This window comes from Empidonax traillii, unplaced genomic scaffold (genome assembly GCF_003031625.1).
Source record: "Empidonax traillii isolate 1590-97213 ecotype Southwest subspecies unplaced genomic scaffold, ASM303162v1 scaffold99:size1466351, whole genome shotgun sequence".
Taxonomy (NCBI): domain Eukaryota; kingdom Metazoa; phylum Chordata; class Aves; order Passeriformes; family Tyrannidae; genus Empidonax; species Empidonax traillii.
Window position 1 is genome coordinate 1,349,651 of NW_020955292.1, and position 15,719 is coordinate 1,365,369.

At 44.4% G+C, this 15,719-nt stretch overlaps 2 protein-coding genes across 4 annotated transcripts in view; one reads left to right on the forward strand and one right to left on the reverse strand.

Annotated features, from left to right (window-relative positions):
• The window catches only part of SLC5A1 (solute carrier family 5 member 1), a 28,849-nt gene extending 26,238 nt beyond the window's left edge, over positions 1-2,611 (forward strand). For 2 of the 3 annotated variants that reach the window (XM_027882023.1, XM_027882024.1), the window contains one exon: positions 464-687. In XM_027882023.1, coding sequence (XP_027737824.1) covers positions 464-687 — 224 coding nt within the window. Of the gene's footprint in view, positions 1-463 lie in introns of all 3 variants that reach the window. The other variant, XM_027882022.1, reaches the window with a different exon arrangement.
• A 5,452-nt stretch (positions 2,612-8,063) lies between these two features.
• Positions 8,064-15,719, reverse strand: part of RSPH14 (radial spoke head 14 homolog) — a 73,536-nt gene continuing 65,880 nt past the window's right edge. Inside the window, exons 4-6 of the mRNA XM_027882021.1 lie at positions 10,728-10,953; positions 9,349-9,485; positions 8,064-8,393 (exon numbers count right to left, since the gene is read on the reverse strand). Of these exons, the coding sequence (XP_027737822.1) occupies positions 8,134-8,393; positions 9,349-9,485; positions 10,728-10,953 (623 nt within the window). The 3' untranslated portion in view covers positions 8,064-8,133. The remainder of the gene's footprint in view (positions 8,394-9,348; positions 9,486-10,727; positions 10,954-15,719) is intronic.

The following is a 15,719-nucleotide window of genomic DNA, read 5'->3' on the forward strand; positions in this document are numbered from 1 at the left end:
CCTGGAAACAGTGGGTTGTAGCCAGGACTCAAGACACCATGAAAGCAAACTGCAAAACTGCCAGTTCTCTTTGCTGGGTTTTGGTTCTACTCCCAAGTTTCTTTTAATCAATATCCTCAAATTCATTTATTTTTCGTTTAATTCAAAGCGTAGAAATTATTGAAAAAATGGAGTTTAGGCTTTGCAGCCTCGTCTGCTTCTCCAATAGCAGACCAAGTCTCTGGGCTGCAAAAGGCCCAAGAGATTTCTGCCAAAGGCTCTCTTGGAACATGTGGAACATTTCCAGGTGAGCTGTGAAAACACAGTATTAACTTGATCCCTGGACTGTTTTGTACTCGTGTGTTTCCATTAACTGTGGCCAGACATCAGAACTGCTGTATCAATATAGGATTGCCCTCAGCCCAGAGCTCAGAGTGTTCCGTGATCCCTGTCCGTGCCGTGACCTGAGTGTTGTTCCTTCCAGTTAACGAGGAAAACCAAAAGGAACCTGGCTGTGTAAAGAAAGCCTACAACTGGTTCTGTGGCTTGGACCAACAGAAAGGCCCCAAACTGAGCAAGGAGGAAGAGGAGGCCCTGAAGAAGAAGCTGACGGACACAAGTGAAGTTCCCCTGTGGAGAAATATTGTGAATGTCAACGGCATCATCCTGCTGGCCGTGGCTGTGTTCTGCCACGCCTACTTCGCGTAACTCTGCTCCCAGCCCACACTGCTGCACTGCCAAGCAAATCGAGGGCTTGTAGATTTACACACTCAGACACACTTAATGTTTTCATCATCCACACTGGTAAAAAATCCGGGTGATTTACTCGCTGATTTTATGATCATAATTTCAACAATCTAAAGATGAAGGGCACTGGGATTTCAAGAGAGGGAATTCCTGTTCAGACACTGAACCAATGCAGGGCTGAGGTTCAGAGTTTCCATCCATTATTCTCTCTGCTCATGATACATTTCATATTTTAGGTTCAGAACAAGGCTTCATGGGCCATATTTCATATCAGGGTTTGTCAACTACCTTTTAGGGTTGATGATGCTATTTTGATTTTCAACCCTTCTTCTGGTCTCTCAAATTTCTTTTTCCTTAGGCTATGATAATTTGTTAACAAAAAAACCTACAACCACTGAGGGACTGTATTACAAATTCAAGTTAAAACATCACCTTTGTCCCTCCAAACATGGGATATCTGAAGTAAAGGATTTATATGTATATCAGTGTATTTGACAGTATGTCTAACCTTGCATTATCACTTCTTTCCCCTTTTTCTCACTTTCCATTGGGTTGTGTTTCTCAGTCATCAGTGCAACACTAACCTCTGAATTGATGGCATTTTGAAATTGGGGAACACCTCTTTCAATGATCCAGTAACAACTCTGCTTCCAACAGATCCTCTGTTTAAGCTTAACTTCTAAAGGTCCTCCTCTCTTGATATTTTAATATGTACCTATACTTGAATGTGAAGCTTTTTATACAAAATACATATATTATATATACACAGGCAATACATTATATACATGCACTATATCTATTATATATATTTAAAAATATATTTAAGTGTGTGTGTGTATATATATATATATATATATTTATTTCTTACTGATCAATTCCCACCCTGGGCTGTCAAGGACCACGTTACTGTGGGGTTGGTGTCAATGTCTTGCCTCTCTCTCTGGACTGTGCTACAAACCCTGTGCCCACAGGATGCTGGGGGCTGCATTTTGCAAATGCCTTTGAGGGCTCTGTGCTGCTTTTCTGCAAAGCTATAAATCCTTCTCTGAAGATTTCACTGAGAACTAGGATTCCTGCTGGCTGGCAGCATGAGTTAGCAGTTTGTGGAGGAGAATAGTCACAGCTGTGGGATATCAGCTAAACCAGGCTGATTGTCTGCACTTGATAAGTTTGGTACCAGCTGGGGACACAGGAAAAGGCAGATTTAACACTTCAAAGCAAAAAGCAAGAGATTTTCTTTTCATCTCATTCAGCTGCCTGGGGAACCAAGTGTAACACGAAGATGTTGCTTTGCTTAGTCAAGCTGCAGCAGTTCCCTGATCCTTGTTGCATTGTCCCAAAGCATTTCAGAGGATGGTCCTGACTGGAACAAGTGCAGCTGAAAGGGAAGGCAGTGCCACACCACTGCTGCTGCCTCCTGAAGCTCTAATCACTCTCACTTCATAACCCTCTCACAGCATCTCTACTTCCTTTGGATCTAACCCAAAACGCTCTGGATTCCAGGACCGCTGCTCTTCAGTAGAATTGCTGCTCTTCAGCACAACCCCTGCAGTATCCTGAAAGGTTTTGCATAGGCCAGATCTAATCAGTGCTACCGAAATACCAGTGCAAGCCTTTTTTTCCTTACACTTAACACAGAGTATTTTAAAGACCATGGAATGAATTATATTTAATGAACTATGAAGAGTTGTATGTATTAAAATACTTGTATATTTTTAAGTGTTCGGTGTCCACAAAGTGATGGGATTTTTATGTGATGTGATGGAAGACAGAGAAACTTCATTTGGTGTCTAGATTTTGGCTCTGGGTAATAGTAATGGATGAAAAACAAACAAGGAGGATTTCACTGAGGATTACCCAGATCCCTCCTTGTCATCCTTTGCTAAAGAACGAAAAAAAAAAAGATGAAATTATAGAGCGATTTGGATAAAGAAAATAAGTGATTTCCTGGCAGGCTGAGCAGCCTTTGGATGACCTCCTGGTTAATCAGGCACCATCACTTCAGTTTTCTCCTCAGGACTACAGAATCTTGAAAATCTAACCCACAGTTTCCCGGGAGCATTCCCTGTATGTCCTCAGCAACCTGATTTCATTCTGGTCTGAAAACGGGATGTTGTAGAGGGAAGAGTTCAAATGTTTCCATAAAGTTGGAGAGCTGCTGCTGACTCCTCTCACTCTGTAGAATTCCATAGAAAAATTGCCTGATATTGTGAACAGCTGATAAAATTTTCATGTTCAGCTTAGCGTGAAATGCCTCCTCAGGTCCGTAGCTGTTGCATTCAAAGACAGTTTCGTGACTTTGAGGAAGAAAAGTGGCTTTTCCTCAGTTCTCAAGGCAGCTCTGTCTGTGTCCCAGCTGTGGTTGGGGACACTCAGACTAAACCCAGGGGTAGCTGAGGCTGTCCTGGGCATTCTCAGGCTCTGGAGGTGGGAACCCTGAGCACAGGGTTGTTCCCCACATTTGACTGAACATTTGAAATACTTGTGGGCAGTGGTGAGACCCCAAATAAATCTGTGGCTCACAGCACAAAGTACCTGTATGGCACGTACAGCATAAGACAGCTCTGCCTCAGGGGATCTTGAGACATCCCAACTTATCCTGTCAGGTAAGATACAGGGCTACAGCTTATTTTGGTGGACTTGAGTTAGTTATACAGATTTATTTAAAGTGAACTACACAAATAAAACAAAAAATTCCCCTAGTAGCACTGTCAGCCAATTAGGACACTGATCTGCAAGAACACACACTAATCAATATCTTCCATTTAAGAATTACTACGTAGTTTTTAGGCCAAGTCCTGAAAAAAGAGTAATCACTGTTCATTTATGTTTTAATTTTTCTGTATCACCCATAAAAGTTTATCCAAGTGTCTCACAAATGTTAAATGTTAATGATCATGAGAACACTCTGTTCTTAGAGCTCAGAATTTGGGTTTATTGCTCTTTGTTACTGAAATGCTGGGGGAGGGAAGGTCTGTGCCTTAACCTGAACACCTCTGCAGTAACCACGGTCTGGTTTTAACCAAAGGGTCTGTCCCTGGGGAACCAGGACACGGCACGAGGCTGAGCCTGCAGGTGCAGGGATGGTGGTGATCAGAGCCCCAGCTGCAGCCAGGATTGCTGATGGTCCCAATCCCCACTGCTCCTCCTAAACCGGCAAACCCAGGAGCATTCCTGTGAGGGGAAAGCTGACACGAAACCAGGGAGCAAAGGTAAATGATAAATCCATGTGTTAGCAGGGGGACTGGCATTTGGGAGGAGAGCTCTGGAGCCTCACTCACTGTATTTGAAGAGAATTTGAGCTGTTTGAGGTGCTGAGCTGGAGGAGGGTTTAAAGCTGACATTCCTGGGGACAGGAGGCACAGGGAATGGCTGGTCACAGGGAGATGCAAAACACCCTGACTGCTCATCTTGTCACCTGCCATGGGCAGCTGTGAAAAAGAATAATTCCCTGGAGCTGCTGTGCCCAGTGTGTGCTCACCTGGCAGTGCCTGAGGCCAGAGCCCTGTGCTGCCTGGAGCAGCACCGAGGGGCTGAGGTGTGTGAACTTGGGGCTGCTCTGTGCAGTGTTGTTGTTTACAGTATCAGAGCCTGTAACTTTAAAAATGTGGCTTAGATGCAAAGAATAACAAATTATTAAAATGGTTTGTATTCATTCAAATTGCAAATTTTGTCTTGCTAAAAATAGGTCCTGTGCTTTGAGCGTATTAGCTTTGTGTGTAGCCACAGAGAACGCACTCTGCCCTTTTGGTTTAATGTAATTAGCCAAATCTGACTTTCCCAGACTATTTTGTCCTTAGATCTCTCACTTCATGATTATTTTTTATTTTTAATAGAAAATGTAGTGGTGGGAATCAAATATACTCCCTGCTCTGGAAGATGAAGAGATGGAATGAAAAGCTGCCATTTTCCAGAGCAGGAGCAAATGGTTTCCAACCCTCAACCTTGTGAAAGCAAACAGGGACAGGGAAATGAGTTTGTAGTTGCAAGAGCAAAGTACCACAACATCCTTGACCTTCTGGAAACTCTTGGAAAAAATTCAAAGTGAGCCCTACCTGAGTGGGACACAAGGCTCATCCAGGAAGGTTTCATGTCCTGTGGGTGCAGCTGAATTGCCTTCTGGTGTCGCTGAGAATTGTTGGGCAGAATTGTTTGAAAGCTCAATCTGTGTCAAGTGTAACTGAATTAATTGCAGTATTGACCCAGGACCACATTAATTATATCTGGGTCTGCATCATTGGTGGCTTCGAGCTAAAAAGACAAATCACTTTCAGTGATGATACAAACCTGCCTTGGTTTGGAGCCACCGGAGTGGAGAGTGCTGGGGGGGACTATTGGTGACACCAGAGACCTGCTGCCCACACAGCACTGCCTCTGAATTACAGTGGGGGAGATCCTGAGGTGTTAATAGAAGTATTTGTAATGTGTATAAAGCAATTGAAAGGATCTTTCCCAGGATAAAAAAAACCCACAGTGGGACATTTAGTTAGGAGTTTTACCTCTTTGACTACTTTCAGGTACATTTGAGATCTCAAAGGTCTTTTGTGAAGAAATGTGAAGGGACATTTCAGGTGCTGAATTGTGGCTGAAAAACTAATTTTAGGAGGGAGATTGAGGAATCAGCATATTACTGTGAGAGCAATTGTGTGTTACATTTTAATGCAGCTGGAAAAAGGATTTTGTAGAGTGAAAATGTACCCTTAATTCAGGTTGCATACAGTGAGGGTTACAGGAGCAGTGTGATGTCTCCCTGCTCTGTGCACTGTCCCCTCATCTCCCAGGCTGGGACAGGCTGTGCTGGCCAGTCCTGCATGGTGACCCAGTGGGGGACAGCACATGTTGGGACACCAAGACAGTGCAGCTCTAGAAACACCCCAGATTACAAAGTGTTCTGCAATAATTAGGATTATTTCTGCGTTAGCTGTGCTCTCTGGGCATCCTTTGCTTCACACAGGCTGTTTAGCTCTGCCCCCATGGCGTTTGTTGGGCTGTGCTCTGGCCAGTGACCTTCTGCAGGCTGGGCCCCAGCAGAGCACGGGACTTGGAATTATTAGATCTGCAATCTTTGTGTCACTAAATACAGCTTTTCAAGTGAAAACCCTGACTAATAGTGGATTCTGGCTGTTCCATGTGCAGAGTTTGCATTCTGGTGTTTACACAGGCAGTGCATGGTCTGTAAAGTCCCTGGGGATTCCTGCTGTGACTGAAGAATCGTGTCATGTCAGGTGTGGCTGTGCCAAAGAACGGCTGAGACAGAAGCTGATGCGTGGGAGGGCACCACTAGTGCCCTCAGCTCAGAGTTCAGCTGAGGCTTTGTTCCATTTCTGTGTGTGAGACAAGAACACTGATCCCAAGTAGAGCCTTTTGGGGAACAGTTTATATTGTTTTTAGAGAAGGGATCAGGCATATGCTCGGAATGCAGTTCTTAAGGCCCAAGTTGGCTGAATTTCTTCTAGTGAGAGCAGTTTAGTGTGGATGGTCTTATTTCTACATTTGAAAAAGCTGATTATTTTGGGAACTCACTGGAGGGTGATACCTGAATGACTGGGGAAGGCTGTGACGAGGTTGGAACTGAGCTAAAATGATGATTGTGGCTGCATTCTCCTGCAGCAGTTCTGTAAGAGCAGCTGAGCCTGCCCTGTGCTCTCCAGTCCTTTAGCTGTGATTCAGCTGCCTGGCTTCTCTTATTGAGCTGGATGCACTCTGGCACCAATATGTATTACGTATGAGTGCCTTATGTGTTTAAAAGGCAGAGTTCCTCCAAGATCCTGCCTGCAGGGAATGAATCCAACTGACTCAATACTTTAAAATCACATCTTTACAGGAGAGGAAATTTGCCCTTTGGTTAGGCTATGGAGGAGAAGCATTTGAGCTGTAATCAGTCCTACAGGAGGAGTTTACCCTGTGTAGGGCTAATGCAGTTTGCTCTGTGACCGTGGCTTTCAATGGGAAACAGCCCTGAGAAATAACCCCTTAAGAGACCTGCTGCAGCCTCTTTGTAGCTACAGCGTGGCACCTTCTAGATATAAAAATACCATGTGAGAGCAAAACCTGAGCGAAAACAAAAGGGGCTTGCTGTGAAGCTGAGTCAGCTGCACTGTCTCACCTTTCAGTCGCTGAGAAGGGCCTGGGTTGCTCTGCTCACCTGGGTTATTTCTTTGCCCAGGACTCCTGTTGATGCCTCTTAAATGACACCCTTACAGCTGGAGGCATAAACGTGCCACCTGTCTGTAGTGACTGGCCTTGAACTCACAGTGAATAAAATGCTGCTGAACTTCCCACTGCTTCCACTGCCCTTCAGCTCTAACCACAGGAACTACCACCTTATTTCCTCCAGACAATGTCAGTCTGGTTGGTCAGGGTTTGCTTCCACAAACAGCAGGAATTCTGTGTGCTACCCTCAGTTCTATGAAGTAAAAGGCTTTTTAAAAATTGTTGATTTTTTTAAAAAGAAAAACAAATGCAAAGAAACATTTTTTCAAACTAGAGCTTGACATTTTCAGTTCTGTCCTGTTTATCTCCTCACCTCTCTCTTTAGGCAGCTGTTAATCACAGAATGTGTGAGGTTGGAAGGGACCTCTGGAGATCATCTTGCCCAGCTCCTGTTGGACTAGATCAGTAGGATCAGTTTTCCTCTTGTCCCATCTTTCTCCCTGAAAAGTGAGCCACCATGGCAGAACTTTTCAGTTCTGACACAACACTTACCTTTCCATTATACTTGTTAATTTGGGTACTCAAAGGACAGATTACAGGTCTGCAGAACTACAAAATGCCAAGTACCAGCACAACCCCAGAGGTGCTTCTGTTCCATACCATAACCAATGCCAGATTGGGCCAGCCCCCTGTCCTGTCAGAGGCACAGCATTACCAAGGGCTACCCTAGTGAAGCCTTTCTCCTGATTCCCTCAGGGAAGCCCTTCGATGACATTGCCATTGCATTTTCTGGCTTGATGCTCCAAATGGTTCTAATCCCACCTTCAACAAATGTTGGCAGCAAAACTCGTGTAAATTCCTATATTAGATCAATTTCTCAGCACAGGCAAGACTGCTGGAGGGGTTAATTAGGAACCTCTCTAATGTAATTAGTTATTGATTAATGGTTGATAGGCTGAGGTTTCAAAAAAAAAAAAAGTAGAGAACATTATGAAGGAAACAGAGCTGGTGTCCTGTGACAGGAAAATCTTGGTAACTCAGCCAATAACTCCTAGTGGAGGATTCCAGACTTCCTAACTTTTCTTTTTCCCCATTATTCTGCTTTCTGACCTGCAATACAGATGTGACTCTGTTGGCAAATGGCTTTTCAGAGGGAACCGATCAGGAGTAAGTGAGGAAGAGAGTTTTGGTTCTGAAGGTCTCGTCTAATCGTGCACCTCTTACAGCCAGACAACAACAGAGGGCAACAGATCTCTAGAAAAGATCGCGCCTGCAGAAAGGTTTCCACTCGATGGCTCGGATGGCGCTTTGGGCAGCCCTTGCCACGACCTCCCGGGGATCGTCCAGACACTCCCGAAAGGTGTCCGTGTGATCCAGGAGTATCTCCCGGCCCTCGGGGAGCTCGGCCAGCAGCGTGAGGGCTTTGATCGCGTTCAGACGGGCTGTGCTGGTTTCCTCAGCAACCAACTTGAGCAGAGGTGGGATGGCTTCAGCTGCCATGGCTGAGGATCTCCCTGCAGGGAAAGAGACTGGCTTTGAGTTATGGCATCTCATCCACATCCCTCTGGATTGACATTTGGCACTCCCTGCCCAGCTACAGCTCTGAGCAGCCCCGGGGGTGCAGTGCCCAGGGGCAGGACATGCCCTTCTTCTGGAGATCGAAGCTGGCTCCAGCTGTTTATATTTAAGAGAAAAGATCTTTCCCAGTTAACTTTATCTGCCTTGCACATTAGGATTTCATTTGCAGCAAGCATCAAATGATAGAATAAACTGGCTTTTGGAGGATGGGGTGAGTGGGGTGTGTTAGATGCCCTTAAGAACATGTCCCATTCTTGCATTTTTAAAGACACTTCAAACACTGAGATCGATTCCTGTGTTGTCTCCGGTAGCCAGAGGAAGGGTTGCAGAGGAGGACTGGCTTAATAACAACTGCTGTTATTAAGAGTCTTTTATGTCTAATTACTCATTCATCACAGGGAGAATTTAGCAGTTAGTATTTTCAGTGTCATGTAAGTTACTTGGGAGAGCTGCAGACCTGATTAATATTCATTGCTCTCCCAGCTGTGAGAGAAGCTGCCTGGAACCACAGAATGTTTCCAGAAAGCAGCGCTCCTGTGCCGAGTGCTGGTGATTCAGCACAGCTCCAGGTATGAGGATCTGTGTGGTCTGGACTTGAATGGGAAATGTTCCCCCTCTGGAGCAGCACTCTGGAGGGAAATGATGCAGGCAGGGTAGAGAAATAACTCCTCGACCTACTTCACAGAACGAAATGTGAAATACTCTGTTCCTGCACTGTGGGAAAGCAACAACAGTTGTTAAAGGCATATAAAGAAATGTCCTCATCTTACAGTTTCTTGAGGAGCTTTAACACTGTCAGAAACCGAGGACTCAGGGGGTAGGGAAGTTTCTGAGTTGCCTTAGAATTGGATTTCCAGGAGGTTTCCCAGCAGAGCTGCCTCTGACTCTCACCCTGAGGAGTGACCAGAGCGAACATCAGTGCTCCTGCTGCACTAGCCTGGACTGCAGGGTCTGTGTCTTCCAGCAGGCTCACCAGCACAGGGATAACCTCTTCGTCACACACTGGAAGTTTTCCCTCTGGATGAGAACTGTGCAGAAAAGATGGTGAAGTTGCTTTTTTTGAACTGTGCCACCCCGGCCTGTTTGTGCCACCAGCACTGCACACTCCTCTTTGCTCCCTTTGGAGTGACTGTTCCAGTTGGGAACTAAAGGGGTGTGTGTTTGTGCCTGGTGGCTGTTGAACCTACAGGTGGTACAGCCCTGATGATATCACAGTAACCCAGGTGCATGGGCTTCACCATTTTTTAGCTTATTTTTAGGGGATATTTGGATTTTTGTTTTAAACTCTTTCTGAACACTGAAGACCGATGGGCAGCAGCATGGAACAGGATGTAAGGTTAAGGATGCTGGTGGTCCCAATGGCAGTGAGTGACAAACCTGGCTGTTGAACCCTATACAGGTTTTAAAACCTGATAAATCAGGAGTCTGCAATTAATTTTTCTCCCAGGTCAATTTTCTCCCTTTGTTTCCAGCCTCTCTAATGAGGGGAATATTTAATCTGGCCCAGCTACTGCAGGGCCCTAGAATGTAGTTGATATCCATACTCTAGGTGCATTTGACTTTCTCTCTCTGACTCATGATAATTACAGTCTCTTTTCCTCTAAGACTTCTCTTTGTTACAGGACATGAGCAAATGTTTTGTGCCAGTTGATAATATAAACTACATCATCTGCAGGCCTCTTTAAACTAGACATCTGTTGAACGCTTTTATTATATTTTCTGGTTGCAGGACCGTGGACTTAAGTTGTTCCTTTCATCCACTCTCTGATACACAAATTTAATATAAAGATTGCTTTTTCTAATCCAGCCCTGACATACACAGCAGCCTGTGTCAGAAAACTATTTCTGTCCTCAATCACAGTGAAAGTTTCCCAGGACATTTAATTTTCTGAGAGTGTTGTCCAAAAACATAAGGGAGCTTCTCCCTACTCCACAGTGGTCAGAACCCTGTTTTTACAAGATTTTTCATGCAAGATTTTTTTCTCAGCAGTGCTGTACCAGGAAAAAAATCCTAATTCCACTGCCAATACTGAAAGCAAACAGAAGGAGAAGGAATGACTGATCAGCATCTGCCTTTTTGAGTGATTTATAGCAGTTAGGATATTTAGAAGTCTCCTATCTACGGGTGCATTCGGGCTGACAGTGCTTTCTGTGTGAGATGTGGCAGCTTCACTGTGCAGTGGGGCACTGGAAACTCATGGCATTGATTTACTCCTGCAGCGAGTACTTCCTTGGGCTTTAGCATTATGGACAGGTTTGATTCCCTTTACCTGATTTCTAACAGCACCCGAGCCGCTTTGCTCCTGATGGCTGCTGAGGGGTGTGTGAGCTTGGCCTTCAGGGCACCGACGGCACCAGCTGCGAGGGCTTCCGAAACCTCCATGCGCAGGCAGTTGGACAGGGTGTCCAGGATCAGCTCCAGGATCTCCTCCAGCTCAGTCTGCAGTTTCAGTACCAGGGGGGGGATCAAAGCAGCCTGCAGGACACCAGCAGCCCCTGAGAGGAGACAGGGGAGGAAGGAGGGTGAGGGCTGAGTGCGCTGACTGTCATACCTGCACTTGGAATTTCTCCAAAAGATCAAATACAGATGGTAAATCACTTCCTTACACAGACTGAGAGGTGGAAAATACTCCAACACTGCGCTGTGCTTAAATGTCACCCTAGCATTTCTCAGGGAAGCTTCCCCAACACTCCTGTAGATGATCAGCCCAGGTAATGACCAACATGGCAATTGCTCCGACGTTCCCAGTTTCTCCCACTATAATATTTATCCCAAAATCATCCTTGCAAAGAAAATACAGAAAATATTACAAAGTCACCTTCTGTCCAGCCTTTCCAACTGCTCTCAGCATGAACAGATGCTGAGAGAGGCTGCAGTGTGAGCCTTTAGAGCTCATGCTTTGATTCTCCACTGTGCTTTCTGGGGGGGGGAAGTTAGGATTTTGGGAACTGGCAGCTCCCTCACGTATTTCTTTGTAGTAATTCTGTCACAGCAAAAATTTAAATTCTCAACTTTCCAGCACTCAGTGCTCTTGCACTGGCTCTTCAAAAACAGCATCAAAGGTAGAGAGATCATCATCTGCCCTGCAAGTGATGTGTTTGCTGTGAGCAAGAGCCTGATTTGTACCGTTTCTTACCCTTTGCTAAGTCACCACTGAAACGGCAGTGCCAGGGGAAACAGAACGTACTGTCCACCAGTAACTATGTGAACACAGAATTCTCCAGCTGTCTTGTTGCTAAGACTGATTCTTTGGTTGCTAAGAGAAACGTGGCTCCTTTCAAAGTGATTCATATACAGTTAGATAAGGAAGTTTTGTGGGTAAGAGTTGTCACGGTATTTTCAAATGAATCTCCACAGAGACAGGAGGGAAGGAGATTTTAATGACCCTTGGTCGTGCATGGGAGAAATCCCTCAAATTGACAATCAGGTGAAAAACATGACTCTAATCTGAAGGTTATTTTGTTGTACATACTTCTGAGGTTTTGCTGACACTGAGTAACTTCTTATGTTACTGACTTATTAGGATCCACTTCACTAATGCTAAAGCAAAGAAATGCCTTGGGCTGATGTTGTTACAGCTTTGCTACCTGTGCAGCATTTGGAGGGCAGTTGCTGTGAGAATTCAAATAAATAAGGAAAACCAGTTTCAGACAATTCACTCTTGAAGGCTAACAACATTTTCCAGGCAAGGAGTTCTCCTTGTGCCACAAAGGCAAGGCAGGAAAGGAAAGTGAGAAGATGTTCTTTGAAGCTGTGGCTCTGTGTGTCACTGCAGGGGGGAGTTGGCACTTTCACAGTGAAAAAAAACCCCAGCTGACCCTTTGTGTATGTCCTCTGGAGGAATAAAACAAGAAATCTGTCCAAGATCAGCTCTAGCCCATTTGTGCTGTCCCTGTGGAAGGATGTGATCCAGGACACCTGCTCGGGGAGAGGTCCCTGAGAAGAAGGTGTTTATTTTGTATGAACCTCAGGATGTTCTTCTTTCTTCAGAAACACATTTTATTTTCCCAGGCCAGGTCTCTGTACCATAAACTTTCTTACCTACTGCTTTTGTCAAGCTGTCCCAGCTGAAATGTTGTCTGGGAGCTTCCCAGATATAAATATAGAAACAAAGATGAATTGTTTGACCTTGTCAAGAGTCTCCATGTGGTGAAGAGAAAGAAGGTGGAGAGGAAAGGCCATCAACAACAACAAGAGACTACCTAATATTGGGACTGAAATTCCCACGTGGAAATTCATCACGGTTGTCCCAGGGGAACCAAAGGGTGAAAGGTCTAGAGAGGGAAAAGGGAGGAGACAAAACCAGTGGCAAGTTGTTTGAGAGTCCCTTGTAAATTGGAGCAGTCTCAGACCCTGCCACCCTGGTGAGTGAGCAGTGGCAGGGGAAGGTAAGCTGGGCTCTCTAGTCCTACACTGAACATCCAGTGGCTTCCTCAGGATCCTGACTGTCCTTTCAAAGGAGATTTATCTATTGCAGAGAGTGTTCTGGATACCCTGGGCACAGTGAAGTAGTTGGGAAAAGTGTTTTCAAAATGCAAATAGTTGCATTTGCAGCTGCACGGTTAACGTCATTATCGATCTGTTTTTCTGAGAACTTGTAATCTTCCCTTGGGCTGCGTTTCATCTGAGCACTCATCTCTTCCTTCTCAGAACCCTCAGGCCACTCTCATCCTCCCTTTCCTGATTCTTTGTTCAAATAGGCCCAAAGAGGAGTTGCCGTTTATTCTGTTCTCTCAGGATGGCTGCAGGGCATGTAAACAAGTTAAATTTTGTAGAAGACAAAGGAGTCATTTATAGTACATAACAGTGGTGTTTTGTTTTGGTTTTCAATTACATAAATCAATTAAATCACATTACAAATCCCTTTCCTTAAAAATGCTGGGTTTCAACTCCAAATGTTTGTTTTAGTCTGAAGCATGAGCCTCGTGTGTGGCCACAAAGGGCCGTTTGGTGTGTATATAACAGTGAAATAATATGGAAACACAGATCGTACAGAACAGGAATCTCTGGTGGCATCTCGGCTGTCTCTCTGTGATGGTCACACATTGATTTGAAATGATCAGTAAAGGCATTTCTGCTTAGGATGGGGCACACAAGGAAAAGAGAAGCAGGGCCAGACAGGAAAGAAAAAACGGGAAGGAAAGGGGAAGGAAAATGCTGCCTGGAGTCACCGTGTGCCACCAACACACCCAGCTGTGACATCGCCGGGGGAGCTCAGCTGGGAGCAGCCAAACCATCCTGACAGAACTGCTGGGTCTGTCAGGTCTCTTGCTCACACTGCAGCGGTTCAGCACTGCTTTGGAGGGAACAGAGTGTTCATGACACCAGTGGGTGCTGGTGATAGTACAGCCCTTGGACACGGGGTGAGTGCAGGAGCTCCTCTGAACACCTTCCCCAGTGACTCCTTACTCACTGCTGTGTGCAGGGAAAAACATTCATTTCTTCTTCAGACTCACTGAGATCTCTGAGTCACCAGTCACAAGAGCACAGTTTGAGAACCTCGTAGTAGCTAATTTAGTGTTAAGATTCAGCATTTTGAGTCTCGGTGCTTCCAGCATCATGGCTGTGTCAGGGAGTAGATTAAATGTAATACTATAAATACTATAAAGCTGGGCTGAACTTTCTGGTAAGTCTGGAGCAGGAGCAGACCACATTCAGGTTCAGTGAACCTGAACTCACCTGCTTAAAATCCATCAGGTCTATCCAGCCTTCTACCTAAAGAGGAGAATTCTGTTGACATCTTTGAAAATCAGAATATTTTCCTCCTCTTTGCAACAATAATTCTGTCTTTCCATGACAATTTAACAGGAATAAACAGCAGTGTCCCAAAGGATGACTGTGCCTGGAGACAGAGAATATGCCTTATCTGAAAGTACTGAGAGGTGGGAAGTGTCTGTTTAAATGAAGAGCAACTGGGGTATTGAGAGAACTGAGGAAAACACTGCAGGGATTGGGTTGGACTAGGAATAGTAAACAATTCTGTTTCAAGCCATTTCAAATCTGAGCATTGGCCATGTGCATTTATGTTATGAGAGCCCTGGGGATAAAATCAAACCCCACCAGCAGTGTCTGTCAGATCCTCACTAAAAATGCAACAACTTCATAAAATTTCGTAAGACTTATAAAAGCATTACAGGATCTGCTTTTAAAGCCACTGAGAATTTTTCCAACTCTAATATCTGCATTGGCTTCTCTATTATAATACAGAAATCCAAGAAACAAATTCATGGTTTAAAAAAATAATTGTCATTTTGGTAATTTAGGCCATCTGAATCATTCATGCTTTGTGAAAAGAGGGATAACATCTCAAGAACTTCAGGATTCTGGTCTACAGAGTGTCTTTTATCACAGCATCTTCAGCAACCCTGGGGATGAATTAGACACAATAGACTCGTGCTTCACATAGAAGGAGTTTCCAAAATGAAAAATAAATCTCAGGTTCTGGTTTTGTCCAAGAATTATCTGCAATTCAAGATCAATAATTGAGGAAGACAAGCCTCCTGGTTCTGACTGATGGCAGTGTCAGGTCCTTTAGTGTGAAACCACCCAAAACACGATGGTGGAAATAATGGAATGTGCTTTCTGTTGTAATAGTGCACAGCCCATGAACTGTGGATTGCTGGGCATTCATATGGGATCTGAGGGCAAATGAAAGCAACTTCTCCTTCCTTTAATAAAACTGTATCGATTCCTTATCATACACGAGAAGGCAAACAATCAAACGAAGGGGGAAACAAATAACTGAGAAACACTGGCTCATATTTTTTCCCAGCTGTAATTGTTGATAGGCTGCTTGGCCAGGGCAGGATAAGCAGTGGTGTCTTTTGCAGTTTATTTATTTAGTCTTCAGAACTCAAGCTGTTTACATCTCCCATATAAGTAATTTGCTTGAAGTTTTCTAAATTTGTAGCTTAACACATGGACACGCTCGTGGTCCTCCTTTGTACCTAAATGTGTGAATGCAGGTGCATGTGTGTAGCAAGCATTTGACTGATCTGCCATGCACAACGATCGGACAAGCTAGGGAATTTCTTGGCTTTTATTTCTCTGACAAAGTACCTTTATTATGAGAATATTTCTTAAAAATCATAAAAATTAGGGGGAAAAGCTGTAAAAATTTACACAAAGGGTTTTTTTTTTCTTGTTCTTTTAGATGAAGAAGGAAATGTCATCCTGAAATTTATTAATTTCCTCTACAGACAAGACTTTGCCAAAATACACGAAGGGAGGAAAACAATCTGACTTCTATATTACTTACGCC